The sequence below is a fragment of the Nilaparvata lugens genome, chromosome 2 (genome assembly GCF_014356525.2).
Source record: "Nilaparvata lugens isolate BPH chromosome 2, ASM1435652v1, whole genome shotgun sequence".
Lineage (NCBI taxonomy): Eukaryota > Metazoa > Arthropoda > Insecta > Hemiptera > Delphacidae > Nilaparvata > Nilaparvata lugens.
Genome location: NC_052505.1, coordinates 74,949,747 through 74,977,637, shown reverse-complemented (window position 1 = coordinate 74,977,637; position 27,891 = coordinate 74,949,747). Strand labels below are relative to the sequence as shown.

The 27,891-nt window shown below is 32.2% G+C and overlaps 1 protein-coding gene across 3 annotated transcripts; it reads left to right on the top strand.

Annotated features, from left to right (window-relative positions):
- Positions 1–1,624: 1,624 nt before the first annotated feature.
- LOC111054847 (E3 ubiquitin-protein ligase TTC3-like) lies at positions 1,625–27,573 on the top strand. 3 transcript variants are annotated; one of them, XM_039421727.1, is made up of 13 exons: positions 1,662–1,842; positions 2,385–2,493; positions 4,366–4,500; positions 11,376–11,506; positions 12,728–12,869; positions 17,449–17,540; positions 18,252–18,335; positions 18,797–18,946; positions 21,240–21,350; positions 21,857–22,047; positions 24,080–24,212; positions 25,817–25,944; positions 27,423–27,573. In XM_039421727.1, the coding sequence occupies exons 3-13, from the start codon at positions 4,377–4,379 to the stop codon at positions 27,556–27,558; spliced, it is 1,422 nt and encodes a 473-aa protein (XP_039277661.1). In that variant the 5' UTR covers positions 1,662–1,842; positions 2,385–2,493; positions 4,366–4,376; the 3' UTR covers positions 27,559–27,573. The 3 variants fall into 3 exon arrangements, with proteins under 3 accessions (XP_039277660.1, XP_039277661.1, XP_039277662.1); XM_039421726.1 differs by lacking the exon at positions 2,385–2,493 and having other exon boundaries at positions 1,625–1,842; XM_039421728.1 differs by lacking the exons at positions 1,662–1,842; positions 2,385–2,493 and adding an exon at positions 4,147–4,263.
- Positions 27,574–27,891: the final 318 nt, after the last annotated feature.

Sequence of the window (27,891 nt, the reverse complement as noted above, 5' to 3'; positions counted from 1 at the left end):
CACATACTTCCAATTCCACCAGCTGACAAGATATTTTGAGTTCCGCCGGTCTGCACGATATTCCGAGTTCCGCCTGTCAACATATTCGGAGTTCCATATATTTCAAATTCCGGCCAGCTGCAAGATATTTTGAGTTCCAGATATTCCCAATTCATGCGACTCGCAGAGACTAGAATCGACTGATCTGAGTGTCACCATTTAAAAACACATTCTGCATTGAGAAGAGACTAGAGTCGCATAAGTGTTAGTTGAGCCATACTTAACTCTTATCAAGATGAGACTTGACTCTAGTCAAGAGCATGTGTTTCCAAAATGGTGACACTCAGACTAGTCAATTCTTTTCTCTGCTGTATCACCATTTATTTGAAAACACATGATCTCGACTAGAGTCGAGTGTCTTCTTGAACTGAGTCTCTACCTAAGTGTAAGTTGAGTTCAGCCTTTCTGACAAAATGGTACCCATGGAATGTGGAACGTTTTGAGACTGGTCACAATTATTTACTGCTTGGAACAATCAACCATGTTCTCAGAACATCCACAATTTGGTTGTTCAACAAACTTGACCTGCAAAAGTTTGAAAGAGTAGGTGTTCAAAATTTAAAGATCATTGATAAATTCTTTTGAAAGCCATTTTAGAACATACAAACAAACAATCCCACAGACGGACAAACAAATTTGGCTTTGAGTCAAAAGTAAGAACTCACTGACCCTGGTTGAATAAATACTAAGGATGGAAACTTTTACAAAACAGCTATAGTGAGGTCCACATTATAATGGCAGTGGAGAAAAATAGGAGATCAATGTTGCTGATCCTCCCCTAATGATGTGATATTAACGGTTCAATTCCATTCAAAATAATCAATTATATTATATTGAGCAATAATTACATTTTTCAATAATATTGAATAATTAATTTTCATAATTAAGATGAAATACTCTGTTAATTAATTATCATTTTTACATTGTTGAAAGAAGATCTGGCAAAAGAGCAAAACAAGAAAGAGATAGCGCTATCCTCTTTGTTGAATGATGGACAAGAATAGCAATATCATTGCCAAACAAGCATTACCATTATAACGTAGACCTCACTATAGATGATCAGCCATCATGATGAAATAAGTGAAAATTATTGTAGTCCAAGTTTGTCGTTGACCCACGTTGCATTAATGATGGACGCTGGACGGACGCCTTCAGTTTCAGAAAACGAAACTTTCATTCATTTTCATCGCATTGAATTCGTTGGACAGGTTGAAAAGATTTAATTTTAAAATCAAATACAACTTTGTTTTTACAAATTTTGAATAATTATGTCTTGTTATGAAATTAGGAAACAATCAATTATATTATAGCTATTGAGCAATAATTACATTTTTCAATAATATTGAATAATTAATTTTCATAATTAAGATGAAATACTCTGTTAATTAATTATCATTTTTTCATTGTTGAAAGAAGATCTGGCAAAAGAGCAAAACAAGAAAGAGATAGCGCTATCCTCTTTGTTGAATGATGGACAAGAATAGCAATATCATTGCCAAACAAGCATTACCATTATAACGTAGACCTCACTATAGATGATCAGCCATCATGATGAAATAAGTGAAAATTATTGTAGTCCAAGTTTGTCGTTGACCCACGTTGCATTAATGATGGACGCTGGACGGACGCCTTCAGTTTCAGAAAACAAAACTTTCATTCATTTTCATCGCATTGAATTCGTTGGACAGGTTGAAAAGATTTAATTTTAAAATCAAATACAACTTTGTTTTTACAAATTTTGAATAATTATGTCTTGTTATGAAATTAGGAAACTTTGATTCTTGAATTTGACCACTGTAGAAGGTTAGTAAAATATTCTCAGCCACGCTGTTTCCTAAATTATTGTTAATGGAATTTTTAGGTTATAATCCTTCAACAAATACCTACCTAAACTGAAAAATTGGAAAAGATAATGAAAAAACTAAAATATAGAAAACAATAAATTCTGTTTAATTTTTCATTGAATATCTGGTTTGCAGTTCTCAAATGATTTTAAATAGAGATATTACAAATATCAAAATGCAGAATCTACTCCTTTCTTTCGTCGAAATAAATATAAAAACAAATCTAGAATATTATTGCTTTTTATAAAGCTTTTTATTACTTTTTACTGGTTGTGTTGAGATACAATCTCTCAATTACGACTCGATACACTTTGGTAGGCGTCTCAAAACACGCATCTATAATAGACGCTTGGTTAGAGCCGTGCGGCTGGAGCACTTGACCTACAAATTCATTACAATATACAATTATTGTGCCGTTATTAGTCACTGTTACCTTAAATTTGATTATTAATTAGCTATAAATTGTTTAAGCAATATTGTAGCCAACATTTTGTATTTCAGCTGCAGCCATAACGTTCATACAAAATAAAAAATAAAATGAATCACTGTGCTCTAGTTCTCACGGCTGTAACGGCGCGTCTCGAGCAGCGCATCTGGCATCTCTAAGCAGGTAGCTAAGGAATTGCACCTTTAGACTATTGCCTTCACCATGCCTACCTATATTATATTCATTCAATACAATTTCTCATTTAAATCAAGGTGATGTTTTTCACACATCGCTAAATCTTTGTTCCTAACATTTGATTTAATGTATATATTTACCATAAATTAATAAAATGAAATATAACTATGATGTTACAGCCGTTAGCAACTGAGCCGCGCAACTAGAACGTAGAGTCGTCACTAAGAAATTGCATTTCAAGGCTACTATGTAGGTGTCTCAGACGCGCTGAATTTATTTCATGCGCCTCATATTGTACATAGGCTTAGCCACTATACTGGCCACTAACGGTTGAATGTGCAAGCACATATACTGTCATCAGCGAGAGGCTTAAACAACCATTAACAATAAATCACAATTTACAATGATGGAAAACTAATTCAATCTCATATCGAGTAGCAAAGAAAAAATATAAAAAATTGGGAATACAAAAATCCAAACTCAAAAAATTTTGCTCGAAGCGTTTCGCTGTGACCACATCTGTAATGAGAAATCTGTAATGATGATTAGTTCTTCATCATTATCAGTTTCCGTATAAAATCTTTGCAGATGCCAAGTTAATCCAAATTATTTGGTTTAAACCTACACACTTTACTAGAATTTAAACTTCAGACAGAGTTTAAACTGAGTTGAAAAAAATCATAACTGGTTAAATCATATCTTGTTAACTGTGATTAAATCTATCCCGGTACATATCTGAACATTAGTATTGTTAATAATGTTAAATTTTATCTAAAATGTAACATATCCATCAAGAAAATAATGATTCTATAAAATTATGAACTGATCATTAATCATAATTTCATAATAAATTGTTATAATGGAGATTGCATACTCTGGTAATCATATTTATCTTCTATAAACGATTTGGCTTGGGTGCGGAGCTAGAGAAGAATGGAGATATCTGATTCATATAATGACAGACTATGATAGCAAACCAATGTTGATTGGTGCTGACTTCATATCGTGATCTCACTATGACGTATCTTCTAATCTCTACCGCAGCCGTAATCGTTGATTTAGCGTCGATAAATCCTTATTGGCAATTAAATTTTATAGAGAATGTAATTATTCTTGAAAAATACAATTGTAATAAAAGAAACATCTTTTATCACTTAATAGCAAAGATTCGCCATTAAGATATTCAGCAGGATGAAAAAGATTGTGGAAAGTTGAAATTATGACTTCTATTGTTATAGCTCTAATGGCTACTCAAATAATAACCAATAAAATTCCAATAACCACTGATGTAAGATTTTAAGTTTACATTTTAAGGATCTTAACTGATTCCTTATAGGACTGCTAGTCAAACTTTATTTCCTACAGATTCACTAGTCACAACCTATGAAGAAATAATATCTTAGTGAGCGTTGCAATTTTTTTCTTTTCTACCATTAGAGTAATATAGGCTTTCCAAAAGTAACAAATCAAAGACCGGAATATTCGTAGTAGTTTTAAAGACAACTTCTAGTGAGTCATCAGAATTTATATTGAAAATAAATGCTTAGTCTACAGCTAATCTTATCGTACACTGCTGACGTGATGTTGTTTCGTGCTCTTCCACTCTATTTGTATTAACTCATTTTCTCTATCTCACTTGAATTGAGTTGTCCAATAATACTTCAATACACTTCGTAATTTAGAGCACTCGAATAGCTTCGATTATTTACCAAAAGTGTTCAAGTACTTCCATACTCCATCGCTCATATATTGCTAGTGGTGTTTGATGTGATACGTTTTATACATTTCAGCTTTAAAAGTATTGTACTGTATTTGACTATATTTCTGTAATTCCAATTTAAAATAATTAATTTTTTCCAGTTATATCCCGCATGGATTCAAAAGAAAAAAGAGATAAACTGAAGAGGAGAGGTGAGGCTGAACGGTGTAGAGATCTGGGAAATTTTTATTTTAAAAACGGCCATTATGAACAGGCGATTTCTGCATACTTAGAAGGTAACAATTTCTCACTCACTAAATTAGCATATTCAATCTTTAACATTTAGAGTGCCATATTTCAATAAATATTGATTCACCTTTTAAAAAAACATTAAATAGTACTCAGAACTACAAAAATATTTCGGTTTTTTAAACGCAGTTTTGAAAATATGCAATTATCAAGATCGTCCGTACACTTCATACATTATATTAAATGCAATAAATTATTCTTTTGTTCAAATTGAAAGAGCATAGTGTAGTTTATTATTCAGTTGCTTTCATACTGTTGAAAAAATGGAACACGATTTTTTATTATGCGTTTAATTGTTGTGAAGGCTTTGCACTGCAAGTGCAGATTGATTGCAACACAGAAGACAACACTTTTAAGGTTTAGGTTGCGTGATTTTTGATCAGTGTGTATCCGCCACACAATTGAAAGGCTAGGCTATTGAAAATTGATCGAAGTGGCGTCTAGTATGATCCTTGCTTTCAATAGATTTCCAATTCGATATTATTGATAGCCCACTGTTGAACGATTGGAGGCGAACAAGGGTACTCGTTCAATAATATTGCTTTACATGATCATTTCAAGCTTACGTTCACAAAGTACATGCATGGACTCTGATTAGCTAAGTAGCTACGCAAGAAATGCTAAATATTTTATTCGAGGCTCAAAAATTGTAAAACCATGGTGGAGGTCAATTGCGGATCTGACCGTAGCACAACGATTACACATTTTTTGAGTAGGTTACTGTAGTTCTGGTAATTATCTATATTGAATAAAGAGACTAGATATTGCCAAACTACCATTTATTAAAAAACCGAGATATCGGTTTCGTTGTTACACCATTATTAATCTCTGGTAAACCAGAATCTACTTAGATTGGGGATGATCAATCTCTGCAGTTTTCCAGGAGTTTTCCGGTGTAACAACCGAAACCGGTATCTCGATTTCGAATAAATCTGTGGTTTGACAATATCTAGTATTTTTATTCATACAAATACAAATTACATGTTCCATACTATTCATAAGTCAATTGCATAATATTATTACTATACAGAGAATTACTTAGTGTTAGTCGATGCTTCACTACTTTTCTCCAATATACTTGAATACTTGTTGCGACACCCCAATGCTAAATTAATGTTGAAGTGAATCTAGGTGTGCTTGTGGCTAGATACCAATAGTAGAATGTCTATTCCAGTGCATTTGTTTTTCTGCCATTTTTTGTGTATACATTCAAGAAAAATCATATAAGTTTTATAAGTTGCTGTGTTGAAAGGCGGAATTTTAGTTTATAGGGTTTAAATTGCTATTTTAATAATTGATGGTAGCTCAACCTACATTTTGATTTGAACTGTAGTATAAATTTGAGAAGGGACAGTTTTGGGCGTAAGCCCAAACCTTCTCCCATAAGTGTTATAATTGTACATGGCTGAATAAATAAATAATTTAATTCAGCATCAGCGAACCAGGCAAGTGGGTGTATTAGTGCGCACACAGAGATTGTTTTGCTTGACTTGTGTCAGCTTGGAATTCCGTCTAAAAAAATTACCTTCTTCAGAAGTTTCAATCCTTACTTGATGTATGATTAAGGATTTTAAGATTAGGATTCTCTAATTGGTGGAAGTTTATTGATTGAAAATTCTCTCTCAATGTTTTTGATTGGCCCTATACTCGAGCAAAATTGCAAATCTCACTTCTTGAGAAGGAAAAGAGAAGTTGAAGAGAAGTGTCTGCATGATTGTATTGTTGGTACTGTTTTCGTAGACCTGATATTGTATTGTTGAGAAATTCTGTGTTTGTCTTATCAGCTATATATAAGTTTACTTGGAATGTTATATTTTCTTGAACAACCATTACTTCTCTTTCAGAGAAAGTATTCTATTGAATGATACTTGAACTCTTCAATTGCGTCATTAATTTTAAGATATTCTAAGTCTATGTTGAGCTGTCTGTTCTGTTTCATTAACTTAATGCACGGTTTCAGGTCTTTTTCTACAATTTTAGTGTTCATCATTCTTGTTATTTCAGTAGCAAGTGCAGGTATTTGCTATTGATAATCATGTAAGTTTATAGATTGTAAAAAAAGTAGAATCTTCATCTTCTGCCTGGAATCTGAAGCTTTGCAGCATGTTTCATTCTTGCATTCGAGGATATTCACTTCCCCATCACTGTAATTGCGAACCATGATTCTCCATGCTATGCATAATATTAAGAATTTCAACTTTTTACACGTTTTTCTCTTTTTCCGCTTTTTTCTCACTGACACTTCTCACTCAGCATGTGATAATGGTAATTTTGTTTTCTAGTGAGGTTAAAGTAATACCGTAAGTCACCTCTCCCACTTGCCCACTGTATGGTCGCCATTTTCATGGAGGTGCTCATTAGGCGCGTGATTTTTAATATGAGCCATGCTGGGGGGGAAGGGGTGAATAAAGTTTTTTCATGAGGATGATGCTCACATGAGCTCTAGGCTTGTGTGTGGGTTATGAGACGAATGATGATGAGAGATGCTTGATCCTATAGCTTTAGCTGGGTTCCGAACTACCGGGAAACGATTTATAATTGCTAAATTGTATTTAGAGGAGTTCGGCTCTTAAAGTGGTCACCCTTACAACGAGAGTAGCAGGCGTATGGAGCTTAGCTTTCCGTATCGATAGGTTATCAGCGCTACCACGAAACCAAATCGCTTCCCCATAAGATGAATGGTAAAAGCTTCTAACTCAAATAGAACATAGTCTAAAGAGACTTTTATGTTTTTGGAACATTCCTTGTTGATCACTTGAATTCTAAATAGATGAACCTTAATATACCTTGAATAATATGAAGGGTGCTAATGAGCTGAATATCATATTCTAATATAATTATGAAATTGCTTGGAATAACAAGGGAAAAAAGGTTTCCCTGAATAACATTTTTCAATATTCATTATTTTAGCCTTATACATCTCGTACCTTGGTGTTTTCCCAAGAAACATGACTCGAAATTCAGATAAAGCGCTTGAAAATACATAAGTGGTCATGCTGAGCCCATTGTAATGATTGAGTTTAAGAGACCACATGTGATATTAATCCACAACGGGTCCAAGGTTTAAGCGTACACAGTGCACATTAATGATCTATTTAGATCATACGAAGAGAAGCGGATAAGGTTTGAGTTATGCTACATTATTATAAAGATATTGTCATATTGAAATGAGTTACAAGTTTCATTTGAAATATTTTTGTGAAGTGTTGTATTCATTTTTATTTTACAAAATTTTAAATTATTTTACGGAAAATTTATTCTCAATTTTTATGAAAAATTACTTTCCTAATATAACGGTTTAATAATTTTGGATAATGCATTATTATAGATTATTGATATCATTAAAGTTCAGTTCAATATCTTTATTGAGAGCTAAGATTTACTCTATCAAATAAACCATTGCAGTTTCACAGGTGGAAGTGGGAAGAAATATGAAAAGGTAGCTTTGGGGCTTGATGATTCTAAACTAGGTTCTATTTATTCTATATTAGCACGCACATGGGTGGTGGGGATTACAATAACATCGGAGATGCCCGTGGCCGAGTTTTAGCACAAATCATGAGAAAGCTTTCGAGCATCTAACACTGGATTAAAAATACCAAATAGCTAATTTTAGAAATAATGGTTTTAATAGTGATAGCTCTTGATGCACTTTTTCTATCCACAAACCTTCTATTTTCTATTTCTATGTATTCAACTAAGAACATATTATTGTAGCAATGAATATAAGATTGCCAATAAACATAACCGTCTTATTTATCTAAATAAAAACGATGGAAATATGCCAATGATAACGTAGTGTAGAATTTCAATTTTCTTAATTTTAAAATTACAATTAAAAATACGCGAATAATAGCAAAAATTACCCGAATTTACTTACAATACGTACTTGAACAATACGAAATAGCTAAAAGAAATTTTATTCTACTTGCAAAATTGACTTCCATCTGTTGTACCCTTCACACAGTAAAGGGTTTAGTTGAGTACGGTACATACTAAATTTTGATGTTATTTTCTGATGAAATGGCTATAATTAGCTGATAGAGAACAGTTCGGTGTAGACGCTCACAGCAAACTCTACCATCCTGCAAAAATTGAACTTTCCTATGAATTTCGAGCTGAAGACTACAATTTAAAACAGAACATGTTCCCAGTGAATAAATAAATTATCATTTTATTTGTTCACGGACTAGCCATACAAGTACAAATACATAATCACAGTTAAATAGAGATACATGCACAATATAATTTATTCTATAATTAAAAAATTAACATCCAATATATATACTAAAAAATATCAATAAAAATTAAATACTAAAAAAATGTGAGTTCATGAGAGAGCACGATTTCACTCATTATATATATATATCTCTTATTAATGTCTTCACTGTATGTGAATTATCAAACAATCAAGAATAATAGAATATTACTGCATAATAGAAAATTAATAAAATAAAAAAATTGAATTAACACATCAATAGAATAGTTACAATTTAACAAAAATACTTGTAAAACTCAGCAGTATAACAAATATAGTTTAAACAATACTTCAAAGCTTATTACCAAATTCACAGGTACATTAAGATTACATAGCAATACCACTTTGGATTGGTAGGTACTGGTACTTTTGGACAGGCACATTACTTTGGATTTGAACTACAAGGTTTCAAGCTCTTGAATACACTAACAGGCATGCAAACGAGTAGTGTTCTGATGGTAGTCAAGTCAGAACCAATTACATGATTTACAATAAGACTGCATTACACTTGGGTGGGAATTCCATTTCTTTTCAAGCCAAACAAATGTCATGTTCCCAGTAACAAAATTAATTGAGACAATCAAAACTATTAACATCTTCAATCTACATCTTGAAATTAATTTTGTGTGGTCTAAATAAGTTAATGACTTTTGAATAATTTGAAATGGTGACTCACTGTGGGCAACCCCATTGCATTTGCACAGCTTCATTCCTAAAGTTATGAAAAGCCTGACAAAAACAGATGAATTTTTTCCAGTTCCTGGACATAAAATTCTGATAGCGACTTCCATTCCGTTCGAGAGAAATAATTAATTCACTAGATGCTTCATTCCTGGCGTTCTTGCTAGTACGATGTTTGTAGCTGTTTTAGTACAAAGCTAGTGCTAGAATTTTATAAGATAATATTGAGTTTTAATTCAACTTATATATTGCTGAATCTCCGTTTTGTTCATTTGATTGATAATAAATTTCTATTGTGATTGATAATCCTTATTCCTTGGGTAATTTATCTTATATAATGCTGAATTTCCGTTTTGCTCATTTTATTGATTATGAATTTCTATTTTTATTAATAATCCTTATTCCTTAGGTTTTTGTTATTTCTCTCCAAGCAAAGATTGCTAAAAAATGCTCGAATAATGTTATTGCAGAGGAAGTTATTTCTATATTGATCTTGTTTATTTGTATACTCGTATTTCGGAAATTATTATTCGTTATTATATTAATGGAAAAAGTGTAATACTATATCAGTTTAGCTGTTGGAGAGTTTTATAGGCCTATGCTTTTGCTCTCTCTCCAACTTTGACATGTACATAATATTTATCATCTATTTCACTATCCACAACGAACTGCTAGTTAATAATTCGTTGTTGAACTATTTTTGACGACACTACAGTTTAATTCTTGAATAATAGTTATTAAAAACTAGTACTCACGTGTGGACCGCGAATTTTCAAATTTCGAGTGTTGAAAATGGATTTGAAAATCCGAAAGCGCTCCACACGTGAGTACTAGTTTTTAATAACTATGACCCAGAAATTAAACTGTAGTGTCTTCAAAAATAGTTTGAAAACGAATGTACATATTTGCTGTGTACCGTCTTATTCGTTCCGGTATACTTCTAACAATAGTAATTAACCTATAATCTATGTTTTTCAAGGCAGAATAAAGCTTATTTTCAATAATTCAACTTTTCAATCTTTTGTACTTTCTTATCTAGTTAAATTGCATAGAATGTTTCATTCTGAGTTGAATTATAATTCCGCCTGACCATAAATATCTAGCGTGTTATCAATGATTTTATCAATCAAAAACTTGATTCAACAAAATATAATGTTTTCTAGTAACAATTTTTTTGAAGTCGTTTGATTACGCTGCCACAAAATTTTGCATTTACTAGAATTTTTTATATTCTGATAATTATTATTTGATTATTTAATCTAGGATTACCTAATGCTTATTGGTATTCTCATTTGTATGCTATTGAAGCTTTTCTTGAAGAATCAAAACTGATATAATACTACATCTGTTAAATTTGAGCAGATGTGGACGCAGTATCAACAATGATACATCGAAACCGCCACCTTGAGACACAAGGGAGACGTTATTAAAAAAAATCTGTAAATGCTGGTTACTCAATCAACACGAGTTAGCCATAAATATAATGCCATGTTTACAGCTCAGTGTACAGAAATAGCTAGTGAAAGTTGTCTTTATAATAATAGTAACTGTTGTGTGAAATACAGTTGACGATTGATCTAGTAAATGATAAGATAATCTTTCAAATGACTCTCTGCTACTTGCAGGTATCTAAAACTAATGAAGAATTATTATTTATTCAGTTTATTTGTGCTCATAAATAAATCTCTTTTACACAGCTGTATTGGATTTTATAAAATGCCGAATTTTTCAAATTGAATATATAAAATACCTTATGATTTTGAAATTTTATTAGCTTGATTTCTCACAGATTCACATAACTTTTTTTCAACGATTTCACAACTTAAAACATTGTTATCTAAATCCTTAAGAAATTCAAAATGCAGAATAATTTATTTTTTGTCTAATGGTTTAAACAAAAAACATTGTTTAATTCTATTCCAGGTTTGTCCTTCCTAGAAGAAGATTATCTTTTGCATTGTAATTTGGCACAAGCTTTCATAAAGGTGAAGCAGTTCAATAGAGCTTGTTGCCACGCGTCACTTGCAATTGAATTGAACCCCACCTTCTGGAAGGTACGGTACCTTGAATTTGCTATTCAACTTTGAACTCAAATTTCGATTATTTTTGTGGTTCCATAAGTGAAATCTATCTTATTTCATGTGAATACTTCCTTCATTCAGAAAATCTATAAAATTTGTTGAAAAAACAAATTTTCAGTGATTTTTGTTTAGTTTCTAGAGTCTCGAGCACGGTTTCCAATCTGGGGTACGCAGATTAAGGAGGTACGCATTGGAATTTGTGCAAGAATGACATAAAAACATAAATATTACATTATTGTGAGATTCTATCTTTTTAGAAAAAAGCGCTCATCTGGATTTCCGAATTGAAAATTGAAGAATAGAATAGAATATCTTTATCAGCCTCAATAGTACATCACAAGGTGATCCTTGAAACGGAAAGCTCAACTCTCCCATTATTTTCTCTTTTTTAAAGCATTTCAGATGTATATTTTCAAATATACTGAAATTATTATTTAGAATTATGATCAATAGTCAACAATATTTTCAATTTTTCTGTCACAAAAATGAAAAAAAAAATAGAAAAATCAGTAAAAGCACAAAATTATCCATTTAAAATTATTTTATTGATTTTAGACCTAGAAAAGAATTTATTAAATCAAGGTACTAAAAAGGTGTTTCAATGTAATATAGACCCCACCAAAATTACAACCTGAACCACTCCCCTACCGACACGTCAAGAAGGCGGCACGCGTGATAAAAATAAAACATCAAAAGGAAGTCTTTGAAAAAGGTTGAGAACTGTTGGTCTAGACTCTAGAGTAATAACACGCGGTAATTGGAGTTATTTCTGGTAATCATGGTTTACATTTTTGGCAGCACAATATTCATATCAATTAGGCAGATGCCCACTTTTTTGCTAAGCCTTCATTGCTATCATAGAGAAACAATAGCATAAGTAGATAACCCATGGTATAGGGCGTTTATGTTGCAACTTTTACTGTTATCTCAAGCCGATAGTCCATGTAGTTATTTCCCGTGAAGCTTTATGACGCTGGTAGTCTCTCATATTGTGCCTTTCATACACTCTTACCCGGTACAAACAGTAAAAATCGACAATAATCGATAGTAATTGGTTTGAGATAACAGTAAAAGTTGCGACATAAACGCCCTATACCAAGGGATATCTAATTACGCTATTGTTATGTGTATAATCATTGTATTATTTGTTAATGTATGAATAATATATGATGCAAATGCCATTTTTTATTTCAGAGTTACGCTAGACTCGCTAAAGCTTTGTACGAGACAGGTCAAAAGGTGGAATCCTATGAAGTGTTGATGCAAGGATTTGTCCTCTGTGATCAAAAAGAAGAATTGCAGAAGTGCTTCTATCACATTCCTGCTACTTCAGACGGTACCTCTATTCGTTATTTCTATATAATTATTTAATAAATCACCCAATTACTTATGATTGTTCACTTGTTGATTACAATTTTTATCAGCTCTGAAAGTTGATTGAACTTTCCTTTAACTAAATTGATCATCTTAAACGATTTATCAGTGAGATTCATTTCATAATTCGTGTATTATTTTAGTAGACTGATCAAGTTCAAAATCACCCACATCCAACAATTACTAAACTTCATTCTTACAATATTTCATTCCAATCTCTAAATTATCAAGTTGAGAATAATAAAGTTGGATTTAATTTCAATTTTCAGATATTTCAGTGCTAGAATATGGCTTATTAGAAAACGAGTGCAAGGTAGCGTCAGTGGTATGGTGGCAGATTTTCCAGTGTGGGATTGTCTGCTAAATAGAAGTATTTGACAAATCATAAAGAAATTATTTGTATTGATATGACCGGCCGGCCACTACGCCGCCATACTACTGGATAGCGACAGTTCAGTCCTTGAAATCAGATTATTATTTTAAGTGATCTCAAATCTTCTTCTTCTTCTTCTTTCTCATACCCTTTTGCCGTTAAGCGTCGGGTTCCTTCAACCATTCTCTAAACTTTATACGATCCTGTGCCATTCTCTTTACTTCATTCATCGTTTTTCCTCTTCCAGCAGCTATACTCTCTACATACTGATTGCATTGCAGTGGTGGTCGTCCCCTGCCTCGTTTTCCTTCCGGTCTTGCCTCCATAACCAGCCTTGCCTTTCGTTCATCACTCATCCGAGCTACATGGCCATACCATCCAAGGTTTTTCGTTGAACAGTGGTAATCAGTTCCTCCTGTTTTAATGTTTCTCTGATCACACTATTTCTCACTCTGTCTCTTTTGGTTTTTCCAACCACCCTCCTTAGGTATCTCATTTCTGAGGAGGTAATTCTACTCTTGTGCTTTTCTATCATTGTGAGGCATTCTGTTCCATAGAGTAGAACTGGCTTAAATATCGACTCGTATATCCTTATTTTAGTTCCCTGGCTTATTTCTCGTTTACCCAGGATGGTTCTGCTAAGCTGGTAATACACTTGGTTGGCTTTCCTTACTCTGTTGTTTATCTCTTCATCAACTTTTCCATCTGCAGAGATTAATGTTCCAAGATATTCATAGTTGTTCACCCTTTCCAATATTTCACCATCCCATGTTATATCCAACTCCACATTCTCTTGATTCTTTGATACTATCATCACTTTACTCTTCTCAATGTTGACAACCATTCCCTTATCTCTTATCGCACTACACCATTCTGTTACAGCATTTTGTAGATCTCTTTGAGTATTAGCTATTAGCAAGATATCGTCTGCATATATCAGTGCTTGAACGTATACTGGGCGGAGGTTGCGGTTTCCAATCTTGCTTCGAGTCGTTCTTCTCTTGCACATTTTTATTATTTGGTCCATCAGTACTATGAATAGAAGTGGGCTTGGACTGTCTCCTTGTTTGACACCTTTATCTATTTTGAATTCTCTAGATGCAGCACCTCCTATTCTCACAACCCCTCTGACATTACTGTACAGGCTTTTAATTCTTTTGGTAAGTTCAGGTGACACACCTGCTTCACTGAGGGCATCCCAAAGGCACTGTCTAGATACGGTGTCGAAAGCTGCTTTCAAATCTAAGAAGGCAATATATGTTTGACCAGCTCGGCTCAATCTCTTATCCATGACTTGTCTTAATGTAAACATATGATCACTAGTCTGATGATCCCTTCTAAAGGCTGCCTGTTCCTCTTCCAGCCCTTCCTCCACCTCTACTCTCAGTCTTCTTTCTAGTATTCTAGAGTAGATTTTCAGCAATACTGATGACAGGCAGATGGCTCTGTAATTTTCACATTTTACTGTGCTTCCTTTCTTGTGTATGGGGATAATAACGTTCTTCTCCCATTTTGAGGGAATTTTTGCATAGTGCCAGATATCATTACAAAGATGCCATATCCATTTAGCCACATCCTGTCCACCAAATTTTATTAGTTCTGGGGTAACATCATCATATCCAGCTGCCTTACCTAATTTCAGACCAGAAATCGCGCTTTTAACTTCCTGGAGGGATATCTGCACCTCATTTAGTTGTTGTTCTTCCACATTATGATCATTATCACTCTCAGTGGGTCTTTCCTCTTCCTTGAATGTCTTCTCATAGAAACTCCTCCATACTTGTAGCACCTCATTCAAATCAGATTTCACCCTTCCTTCCTCGTCAACCACACTTCTCACTCGCTTTCCATACTTTCCTCGTAGAGCTCGAACTGTATGCCAAAACTTATTACTCCTTGTTTGATAATTTTCCTCAATTTCCTTTCCAAATTCTTCCCATGACTCCAACTTAGCCTTTCTCACCTCTTGTTTGGACTCATTCCGTTTCTGTACATATTCATTCCAATCCTCTGCACTCTTGCTTCTATAAAACTTTTTCCAAGCTTCTTTTTTCAGTCTAATCTTCTCTTTCACAGAATCATTCCACCACTTGGTTCTTTTAACATGTTCTCCAACCATTGTCATTCCACAAACATTTTCTGCCACTTTTAACAATGTATTCTTTAATAGGTACCATCTTCTTTCAATATTCTCTTCTGATTCTCCATGAATTTGCTCTTCCTTCCTTCTAAGCTCCTCCGTTATTGCTCTCTGATATTCCCTTCTTTTCTCTGTCTTCCTCAACTCCATCACTTTGATTTTCCTATACTTCGGTGACTTACACTTCTTTGGGGGTTTTATTCTTGTTCCCATGATCACAAGTTTGTGCTCTGTACTAAGTTATGCACTTCTGTACACCCTAACATCAGTCACTGCATATCTAAAATGCCTTGTATATACAAAGTAATCTATAGCACTCTTGACTCCTCGGCTGTGTGACTCAAATGTGATTTTGTGAATATTTTTGTGAGGGTAGAAGGAATTGCCAACCAGAAGATCATTGTCTATACAAAATTCCAGCATTCTCTTGCCACTGCCGTTCAAAACCGACTCAGCTCCATGCTTCCCCAAACATCCATGACCGATTGTGATGTCATTACCTACTCTTGCATTCCAGTCTCCCATTATGATTATGTGCTCTGCATATTGTCGTGCCTTATCTACTGTTTTCTGTAGTGCTAGGTAGAAAGTCTCTCTTTCCAACTCAGCAGAATCATCTGTAGGAGCATATATTTGTATAAGTGACACCTTTTCTTCGAGATCCAAGTTTGCAGAAATGATCCTTGAGTTGACTGCATTCCAGCTTACAATTCGTTTGAAATACTCTCCACTGAATATAATGCCCACTCCTTCTTTCGCTCTACTGTTCATTTCCACCCCAGAATACAAGAGACTGTAACCCTTATCTAGAGCAATCTCACCACGCCCCTTCTTTTTTGTTTCACTCAGACCCAGTATCTTCAATTTGTATTTCTCCATCTCATCGACCACTTCACACTCTTTCCCTGCAATAGAAGTAACATTCCATGTACCAAAAATCGAAATTTGTTTCTTTTCCAAGCTTTTCCTGAGTTCCGGTCCGTTTCTCTTTCTTATTTGACTCTGAATAAATTTTGCTCAAATCAGTTATATTAAAATACTACTTAATTATGTTCAAGTTTTCCTTTGAGGCTTAAGCTCAGAGGCTACCTATTTTTGAGTCTTAAGCTCGTCGAATTCAGGTAAACTCAATCTCAGCGGCACTAAAATGTGTTGAAATTGATATATTTTCAAGTTAGTTTTTCATCAATCCCCGTGTATATTCTTTGGCGTGAGAAATGTTGCTTTTCAACTTCTAGACTTGATTCATTGGATAATAAAGCTTTATTTACATTCACAATTGAACAAAAGCCTCTCTAAATGAGGTACGTTTGTGGTTGACATTAATAGATTTTACATATTATATATTAACAATATTTATTATTCAGGTTAAAGAATATCAATTTTCTTGTGAGTCCATGTAATATTATAATCTGCTCACTATCAGGCTCCACAATTTTCTATCCCCATGGCAATGTTGCCCAGGCATGCCCCGCTCGCTGACATAGTTCGTCCCTCCATCTGGTATTTGGCCGTCCTCTCTTTCTGATTCTGTCTCTAAGAACCCACTCTGTGCACATCCTGGTCCATCGTTCGTGAGAAATTCTTGCAACATGCCCTGCCCACTTCCACTTTGTTATATGTGCCTCCTTTTGTAGATATTTTGTCCTCACTCTTCTTAATATATCTGTGCTCCTAACTCTTTGAGTCAACTTAATCCCTAGAATGCTGCGCATCATTCTTGTCTGCGTTGTTTCGAGATTTTTATCCAGTACCTCTTTAAGCGGCCAAGTTTGGGAACCATAATATAGCAGGGTATATGCACATGGTCAGAGCTTTTGCTTTCAAATTGTTGGAGTAGTTTCCTTTGAAAATTTTCTTCAACCCATTCATCGAATATCGGGATACATATCATCTTAGAGAAAGCATACTCTATTGCTGTATTTTTACTATATGCTAACATCCACCTTTCAAGAGTCAACTATTTATTCTTGATCACTTCTTGGATTTTGTTGTCTTATACTCATTGTTGATTCGATTATTTTTCAGAGGAGGCGAATGTGAAAGCTGCCAAAAAACTGAAGAGATTGGTTACCGAAGAAAGTAGAAGGTTGATGGGTGAAGAAGCAAAGAAGTCGAAGGTTAGTTGTACAATTCTTAGTAGTCTTCTATTAATCAAATTTTAAATCAACATTTCACAAATTTCCTAATATTACTTCTCAGTAGCTGTCTTTAGTTTTGCTGAAGTCTTCCAATACATAAGAATTAGAGTTAATTAATTAATAGATAATTTCATAGTACCCTTTTTCCAAAACTTTTGTACATAAACACTTATATAAAACACAACTAGTCTCGGCTTTCAAGCCATTTTAAGTTTTTTCCAGGTCGAAACTAGTTATATTTTTTATAAGTGAGGACCTTATTTGAAAAAAAAACCTGAAAATGGCTTGAAAGACGAAACTAGTTTTTGTTGTGTTTTATAATTATGAGTGTTTTTATAAAAAAAAAGCTTAGAAAAGAGGGTACTATAAAATTATGTCTCTATTAATTAACAATTTAAGTAGCCCTATTGAAATACTTTATTAGAAATAATTAAAGCTATTTGATTTGAAGGTAAGTTTCTTTAGAATTGGAAATTCCTCTCCATTGAGAAAAATGGCTGATGATTGTATGATTGGCTGATCATCGTATTATACTCAACTTAAATTTTCAGAACTAAAATTTGCTTGCTCATTCGTTCCTCACTATTCCTCACACTGAATTTGTAAACTCTCCAGTTTGGCGTTGTCATACTGCTAATATTTTTATGCGAATGTCAATAATGTTTATCAATTATTGATTTTTATTTCCAGAAAACGAAAGAAAAGAAAAAAATGGAAAATAATGAAGAGGCTGAACCTGCCCCAACCAACGGAGATACAGCTACAACCAGTGCGGTAATGCTTGTTTGAAGCCCAATTTCTAAATACATTGATTAAATTATATGCATTTCATTCAGTCTAATTAAGAATGCAATTGTTTGAAGCAATAACGAAATGCTATGAATAAACCCTGTTGGATTTATGAATAATGAGTGATTTTTCCGAACTCGTGAGATGCAGTGTTCAATATAAAATATCCAATAATTACTAGCTTCTTTTATTCCCCTACCACCTGGTAAATTATTTATTTTTTCAAAATCAATCCCTCATGGTCTGAGGACATGACATTCTGCTTATTCAACCAAATACCATAACAGCCTCATAGTTTTTGACTTTTCGGCTTCAAAGATGATCTATAATAACCGAAAACTACTTTCACTTGAACTGAACAGTATTAAATTGTATTTTATTATGTCTAGTGAAGTGAAAATACTATTACAATTAAATAGTAATTGTAATCTGTTTTATATTTTCAGCCTTCTAAAACTGAAAGTACTCAGAAAAAACCAGTTGATTCTCAAGAAATTAAAAAAAAACCAGTGGACTTTCAAGATATAAAGAATGACCAATTTCTTGCACTTGCTGAAAAATCTTCTCATGAAGTATACTCTGGTCAAAAGAAAGAGGTAGGCTATTTATGGTTTAATTACATTTATACATGACAAATTCCATTTCAATAAAAAATACTTGACTGTTAGAATTATTATCTGTTATTATCTATGTACAATGATGAATCTTGATCATTCTATAATCTTTTCCACATATTTCCTGTTGTGTTACTCAAGTTTTACTTTCAAAAAACTAGGGAGCTTACAAGAAAATGAATATTTTTTGGTGAATTCTGTCCTTTCATCAAATTTATTTCTCCTGGGCCCTGTTCATGATGTTTTTTTAGGGTATTTCAACATGCAATAGGCCCCGTTATTCATTTTTATTATTAATCAAGTTTTCCATGTAATATGACATTTTAATTGTAAGCATAAATGGATTTAAGTTTTTGTCCCATGACTAAGTTTATCATCCAAAATAAAAATCTTATCTGTAGAATATAAATGCCAAATGGTTCGATAGACATTCTTGCGGTCTATTGTACCACTCAATGTAACTGGTGGAGGCATTTTTATCTTCTGTAATATTACTGATGTTATACTTCTATTAAATCTCTTTTGAATCCTTGATTTAGTGGGCTCCACTAAAAATTCACAGTAAAAATCTAAGTTCATTTCAGTTCAATAACCTGAAAGACAAGACCTAAAACAAACACCAAAAAACTACAATATTTAGGTCCATATCTCCACACTACAGGGTTATTCTAAATGATGGACCCATTTTAAAAACTCAGTATTTATCTAAGTAAAAATGAAAAATGGACAATCTTTATACCAATGGAAAGAGAAAGTTTCGAAGTTTTTTAATACCTTACTAGTGTTGAATGTGGCCTCCGGCTGCTGCACGGCAAACATCTACGCGGTAGCCAAACTCGTCCCACACGCGAGAAAGCGTATCTGGTGTTATTGAGTGCACGGCAGCAGTGATACGGTTCCGCAGATCGTGCAGCAGTTGGAGGCTACATTGAACACTTGTAAGGTATTTTAAAAAACTTTGAAACTTTCTCTTTCCATTGGTATAAAGATTGTTCATTTTACATATTTACGTTAATAGATTCCAAGTTTTGAACCGAGCGCATATTAGTTTGTTCATCTCATCACATCTCATTACTCAAGCACAAGTAGAAAGATTATGTCATCATCCAGCAAAGGAGATCCTGTTTTCCATACAATTTCTGTGAATGATCGACCCAAGGAACTGTATGTTTTGGCTATTGTTTACAGGAAATCAAAAATGCAAGAACGCGACAACCCCTCAGACCAAAAGCGTTCACGCTTGTGCGTGCGAATGTGTGTACTGTCAAGGTATTCTCTCCACAATAATCTCTTTCCAGTGGTTCGAACAACTACTAGCTTTTAAAATTGGCCTCTATTTGTACCCATTTAAAAACCAGAGGGACAGGCGTGAACTTTCGAGAAATTCATTCTAGTAAAATAAATATATAGAACGCTTTATGTATCAAATATATATCAAGTATTAAAAAATAACGAAATTGTACCCTTATAATGAGTAATAATTGATTCTTTGATCATTCCTGGAATAGTAAGACATTTCAGTACATGAATAAAAATAGCGAATAAATAGAGCTTTAAAATGAAAATTTTTAATTAAAAAAAAAATGTAGAAATTATATCGTGTATTATATATTATATAATATAATATATAATATATATTATATATTATATAATATAATATATATTATATATTATATAATATAATATATAATATATATTATATATTATATAATATAATATTATATCTAGAGACAGAAGACAAGCTCTCATTTTGTTGGGCAAGATTGAGCTACCTATAAATACATATATAATGCTTCTCACATGAACATCATTCTGTAGTTTGTACTGAGACATTTTTTGTCTACGTCATTTAAGCCCGTATGCTGATGCTTGGGTCTTATCTTAAGTGTGCTCGCCTATGATCATTTGAACTCTAGTCAATGCTCATAAAATTTAAACGTTTATTGAGTATTTTCTTTACCCTCACTTATGTTCCGTATATTTCATTCTGATAAAGGAAGGATGATAAACTGGCTGTATATTTTTCAAAGAGATTTCCATAAGAGATCAAAGAGATCAATATTACCATAAGAATAATTATTTCTACCTGTCGTGTTGCTAATTACCTACAAATTGTGTCCACCGAATTTGATTTCAAAGGTTGAATGTATTCTTAATTTAACTGTTGTATAAAATTATGAATTTTCTGCATCCTTTTTATATTTAGATCATTTCACAATTAAAGTTATCGAAAACTAACATTCTTATTCCGATTATGCGTTTCTGTGATTTCTAGTTTGAAGCATTTTTGAAGGAAGGATATGAGGAAGCACAAAAAGAATCATTTACAAAAGCTCTAGAATGCTATAGGAAAGCTTTGAAAATTAGAGAGGAAGTGCCGTTGAAAGTAAGTATTTGTGTAAATACAGTAACTTGTGCAATGCAATTTTGATGTTTTTGAAAAACTATTAGCTGTGTAAAAGAATGTGAAGATTTGAAGAATGTAACTTTAACATATGAACTAAATTCAATTATTATTGTTCACAAGCAAATCACTACATTTGTGGAATGAAAAAAGTACTAGTTTAAAACTTCACCTGTTTCTTAATAAAGTCCAATAAGGTAATGTTCAATATCACATCAAACATTTTCCCTTGATAAATAATTATTTAAATGTTATTCCAGTCAAACCGATACAATTTCAGTATTTGTAAATAAATATTTAAATGTTATTCCAGTAAAATCGATAAAATTTCAGTATTTGCAAATCCTGTTTTCCTTGAATATTTTTTAAAATTTGAGAATGCTCTAAAAATTTCCCATTATTAATATAAAGTACAAATTCGCGTATCCATGTATGTCAAGATATTCAGCCATTTTAAGGTTTTAATTTGTGGTTATTATCTTTTCCAGTATTTAGGACTGCAAGATAAACATTGTCTTGTAATCACATATATTCTTAACCTGATGAGAATAAAAACGAATACTTTCGAAAATTTACAACAAACAATACATGATTTGAAGGCGATTGACGAAGTTGGAGAATTCCAAATCATGCCTGCTTTTTATTATATTAGAAGTTTAGCATATTTGAAAATGAATAGGTGAGTAAACTGCTCTAGTTTGTGGTGTGTTTCTATTGTCTCAAATTTGCATATTTATTTCTGTACATTATGCATAATATTTATTTCTATATATTAATATAGTTACAAATTTAATGCACACTATTGATCAGTAAAATAGCTTTTTAAAATCAATTTGACCTAGTAGGTTTTGAAAGCAAAAACAACCGAGTCGTACTATCTTTGATTACCTGTTCTGTTACTTAGTGTAGTGAGAACTCATGATAGAGCTATCATTTGGGCCAATAGTTATAACCTTCAACTTAATACTGGTTTACAATCACTTCTTCATGGCTGAGAACTTCGGGGCCCAAATGGAAATTGATGCGGTACATTATTATCATCATAAGCGTATGCTTAAGACTCCCTCAATCACCACCATTCTTGTAAAAATAATAAATGAACAAAATGATGAAATTCTCATTCTCACAAAATAGGTTGAAGCTGCAAATGGTTATACTGATATTGTCCGGAAGATCCTTTATTTTAAGGGCTAGTTGCCTTGAGATTTAGTTCTATTGAGTTCTTGATTTAGCGAATTTTCAGACATCTCGTCGTAAAAATTTCATTTATAAGTTAATTATCTATCCCATAAACAAAATGTCTTAGGAAATGTGTAACAGCCGAAGACCATAGATTTTACATTACATTTGCAACAAAAGAATGCTCAGTAAAATTTTCCAATATCGACCTTAATTTTCGAGATACATATAATTATAGGTTCTTCGGTATTTTTGAAAAACGTCAATAACTAGAAAACTATCAGTCAAAATCCAATTTCTTAATATATGGTTGAAAAGAGGAAAAAAATTTCCAATAAGAATCATATATTTCTTCCTTTGTTTTACGTTTTTGAACTGTTTTCGTGCGTTCAAAGTTGAAAAAAGTACATTCGTTGAGTTCAAAGACAAATTTAAAAAAAGACAGAATACTAATTAATTGTGCTCCATAAGATTCTAAATACTCATACAGATGTTCATAATTTTTTTTCAACTTTTCTTTCCATCAGTTCTTTGTTCCATCAAATGAACCAAGGTTGAATAATTATGTTATTTACACTAGATAGATTTAGAACTGCAAAACAAATTGTTTCCTTCAAAGAAAATTGCGCCTGTACAATAGTCCGTACAAAGTCCGATTCTTGGCCAATTCAGTGGTAATTTACGAAAATTCTGGTTTATGTATACAAGCTCTTCAATTTCAACTGTTACATAATTTTGCGGACCATTCAATATCTTCTTCATTTTTTCCCCTTTCTTTTTTTAAATAAACTTTTTCTGTTTTCTCAATTCAGTTTTGTTTCAAATTTTAATATCAAGTTCCTATTTCTAAATAACAACATTCTCTGTTACATAATTTTGATGCTTACGAGGTTTGTTTTGACTTTGAGCAGTAAATCTCTTCGATTTGTATTATTCTTCTCATGTAATGTATTCTCAATAAAAAATAAATTTCAAACAGTTTGAGTGCTCATTAAAAGTTCAAAAACGTCAAAGGAACAAATTATATGAATCTTATTAGAAATTTCGTCCTTTTCTCAACCATGTCGTTATAATTGGATTTTGATTGATAGTTCTTTAGTTATTGACGTTTTTCAAAAATATCGAAAAAAATAAGCATCTCGAAAACTAAGGTCGATATAAAAAATTTTACTGAACATTTTTTGTTGCGAATTTTATGTAAAAATTATCGGCTGTTGAACCTGTTAGATTCAGTATTTCTGAGGTGAATACGTCTATGGATAATTGAAGGAACCGGTCTTGTTCCAAGGGATTTCAAGGAATAAGCGTAAATATGCATGGGCAATGTCTAAGTATTGATAATTGCGAATTTCAAAAATAAGTTTCGTAAAATCCACTTCAAACTTCAACTGCAATCCTTATAAATAATATCAATACTTCTCATACAATCAATGATGTCAGTCGAAAATGTGTCTCACTATATTCACAATAGTAAAAAATATGTCTTCCACGGCTTTCTGAAAATAAAAAATTATCCATATAATTTTTTTCAGGTTTAAAGCCGCATTAGAAGAATTAGATTCATGCAATGAACTCCTTTCATATAGAAGGTCTTTTCCTTTCAAAGAATATTGTTGGCCTTCTACGACGGTCATTATTAAAGAGACCACCAAGGAGGGTTTACAGGTAAAATTTATTGTATTATTTTCCGATTTAAAAAGTAAATGTTTTTCTTTACTCCAATAAAGATATATTTTTTCAGAATAAGGGACAATGTTACTCACGGGTTAGGGTGATTTTATCTTAGTTTGAAAAATATATGGATTCAAGTTCATTTTCAAGAGTTAAATAAAGTGAAACCAACTGCAAGCCTTTAAAGTGAAACCAACTGTAAACCTTCAAAATGAATGAAAACATTAAAAGCAAATTAAATCTACTTAAAAAATAGCAATTTTTTGAAAATTATTTCAAAGAAAGCTGCCCAAATATCTTTCGTAGCGTTGAGGCATGTTGGCTGCAGCTGCAGAATCAGCAACAAATGAACGTTCATTCAGAACGTTTAATTCCAAGAAAGGTGGATATTTTGTTTTATTAGAATACATAATATTCGTCAATGTATTTGCATCATATTCAGCATAATATCATAATTCTTATATCGAGACAAAACAACCACAAACTTCATCCAAAAGTGACCTTATTGTATTTAACTAGTAACAGAATCCAAACCAGTTCAACTATAGATATTATGGATATACCAATTGAAATATCATAAAAAGGGGAAAATAAAAGGTAATCACCGATATTAGGAGTCTTTTGGAAATGGTTTTTCAATACGAAATCACAAAATGGGTTAAGCAGTACATCAATTACGGATAACAGAGTTCAGAGATGAACGGATTTGAATATTTTCACGCGAAGTGGGACAAAGTCACCTCGCGTTAGGCAAAGCCACCCTCGGTTGACGGTAATTCAAATGATTCGGATCAATAATTGAAATAGAGTGTAGACTATTCCACCTTGTGAATAATATTTTGTATCATTATTATTTTTTATTGATACCTTTCTTTTAATAATTAGAAAAATGTTGACCTCCATTTGAATATTTATTGAAATTAGGAAGGATAGAAGCTTGATTTGTTACCTTCTTATTGAGTTGAATGTACAAAATTTGATGGATTTATTCAACTTTGCAATTTATTTTCTTAATATTAGTATGATAGTATCGATATTTTGTATAATTCTTCAGTTGACTTCAATTTATTTTATAAATTTTTGCTATTTTATTCTAATAAAATGAAATTGATTCAATTTCATAGAGATACTTGAAAGTTTTTTATTGAAATAACCAGTATCCTTTTTTATTCAACCTGCTAAAGAACGTTGATACCTATCAAATGAAGAATTAGAATATTTGTTTAGTTACTAATATAATTAATCTTGAGCACAGTTGAGATGGCATAAGTAGCCGAAATCGGTCGGTCTTGTCTTGAAAAAGGAAACTGGTACTACTTACTTCAATAAAACATTTTTCACGATAGGTTTCACTAATATTTTCCAAAGTCTACCCTGTTATAACAAGTACAGTTGAAAAAAATTCCATTTTTAATAACTAATAAACTCTTCTTTCAAATTTGAATTATACTCATTTTGATATGCGTGCCTCAACCCAAAGTTGATAACAATATTTGAACTAGATAAGCAATCGATAAAAAGTTATTTGAATGAAGTTCATATTGTGAATAAATTAGATTAATTATTGTTTGAAATTAATCTTTATTATTGATTTCCAGCAAGCAATAAACGACCTGATAACGCAAGCAAAATCAGGTCTTCTCATTGTACCCACAGCAGTCTGTCGTTACATTCAATGTCTTGAAGTAAGCTCTCATATTCTTCCTTCCGAACAAATATTTCTCACGTAAGTACAAATGATTTGATATTCCTGTTGTTTATTTAAATTTGTGGTTTTATAATGCATTATTTATATGTTATTATACAGAGTGCATGATGAATATGAGTACGACTTAATATTTCACACATAATGGTAACTTGATGGTCGGTGTGGCTTTGCATCTTACCCAAATTAAAAATAATATTTTTCTGTGGCTTTAAGAATTTGGTCAGCTATCTTGGATCCGCAATTTTTAATGTTGTTTTCATTATTAAAATAAGTAGTAAGTGACCACCCGATAAACGATTTTAATATGAAATAAATGGCGAATCCCACACGACGATAATATATATGTATGTTTTATTCCAAAGAAATTTATATTTGAAAATACCAATCAAGCAAGCTATTTTCAAATAATTGCAATAAAAATCTGACCTATCAAATAGTTAATGCTCAGTATGACGGGTATAAATATTACAGTGAGTGCTGTTTAATAACATTTCGAACAATACATTTTGATATTATAATTTCATGATGCAGAGGCACGTCCACTACCATGGGGTTACAATGGGAAGAACTGGACTAGTCATGTGCCAGTTTTTTCTATGAGTATTATTTTGTGTGTTTGTAAATGTTAAGAGAATATGTCGACATGTTACTAAATCAGTATGCTGAATTTTGAATTTAAAATTAGGGACTTGAAATCTTACTTTGAAAAAGCTAGAGGTAAAAAAAAAATTGGCTTCAAGGTGCATTAATTTGCGGAGCTATCTGAACTGCATAATTAAGTATTTCAAATAAATCTTGAAATTCAAGACTCAATTTTCCAGCATGAAAAGCAAATAGACACATGTCCACACTCTATCATATAGCAAGTGGAAGAATTAAATTGAATTATTGTATTAAAATTGAAGTAACAAATTGAATTGTTTGAAATGTTCATATTTTTATTTACATGACTCGTATTTAATTTGTTGTCTATTTTTTCTACATGCAATCTTTATGTAATTAATTTTCTATAATCTGCTGTATTATTGTATTGCTCACTTTTCTTTCTAGGGCTACTAATAATAAGTAAATAAAGGGTATATTATATCAAGGGTACTTGATAATATTTTTTATCGTATTGTATAACTGTTAATAATTGTTTGAAATGTTCATATTTTTATTTACATGACTCGCATTTAATTTGTTGTCTATTTTCTCTATATGCAATCTTTATGTAATTAATTTTCTATAATCTGCTGTATTATTGTATTGCTCACTTTTCTTTCTAGGGCTACTAATAATGAGTAAATAAAGAATATATTATATCAAGGGTACTTGATAATATTTTTTATCGTATTGTATAACTGTTAATAATATTTCTATATTATTGAACAAAACATATTCAATCTATATGATTCTGTAAAAATTGGATTGGCCAAGGTAGTAGAACCTAGTGATTGATTTAATGTTACCTTAATTTGCAGTGAACTCGAAAATGAATTGTTTCTTGTTTCTAGGGATCCAGATTTCGTTGGCTATGTGACAATAACGTGTGAAGAAAAGTGTCATATTCAGTATCATCTGCATTGTTGGAAAGCATATCGTGAACGTATGTCTGAATTCGAGAAAATTGCTGATAAGGTATTCTCTTGAATTTATTCCTTTATTATTTATATATTATAATAACAAGGAAGTCTAAAGACATTATGCCCAAATCAGTCATCAATACTATTTAAAATCAATTAACCATGCAACTAAAATAAAATCTACGTTGTGAAAATAATTAAGGACAGAAAATTTGGTGAAGTGAATAACTACAAAACTTAACCTATTTCGGTCTTTTAAACCTTATCTAAATTTGGGAGAGAAATAGCACAAGGTTACCTTATTTTTTATTTCCCTATCATTTTGATGATGTATTTATTGTATTAATCAATAAAGAATAAAGATACAGTACAGCAATTCAGTGTATACAACTTACACTAC

Coding starts and splice junctions, on each gene's coding strand:
- LOC111054847 (XM_039421726.1), top strand. CDS start 4,377: ATGGATTCAAAAGAAAAAAGAGATAAACTGAAGAGGAGAGGTGAGGCT. Junction 12,870..17,448: donor CATTCCTGCTACTTCAGACG/GTACCTCTATTC, acceptor ATTATTTTTCAG/AGGAGGCGAATGTGAAAGCT. Junction 22,048..24,079: donor GCATATTTGAAAATGAATAG/GTGAGTAAACTG, acceptor AATTTTTTTCAG/GTTTAAAGCCGCATTAGAAG.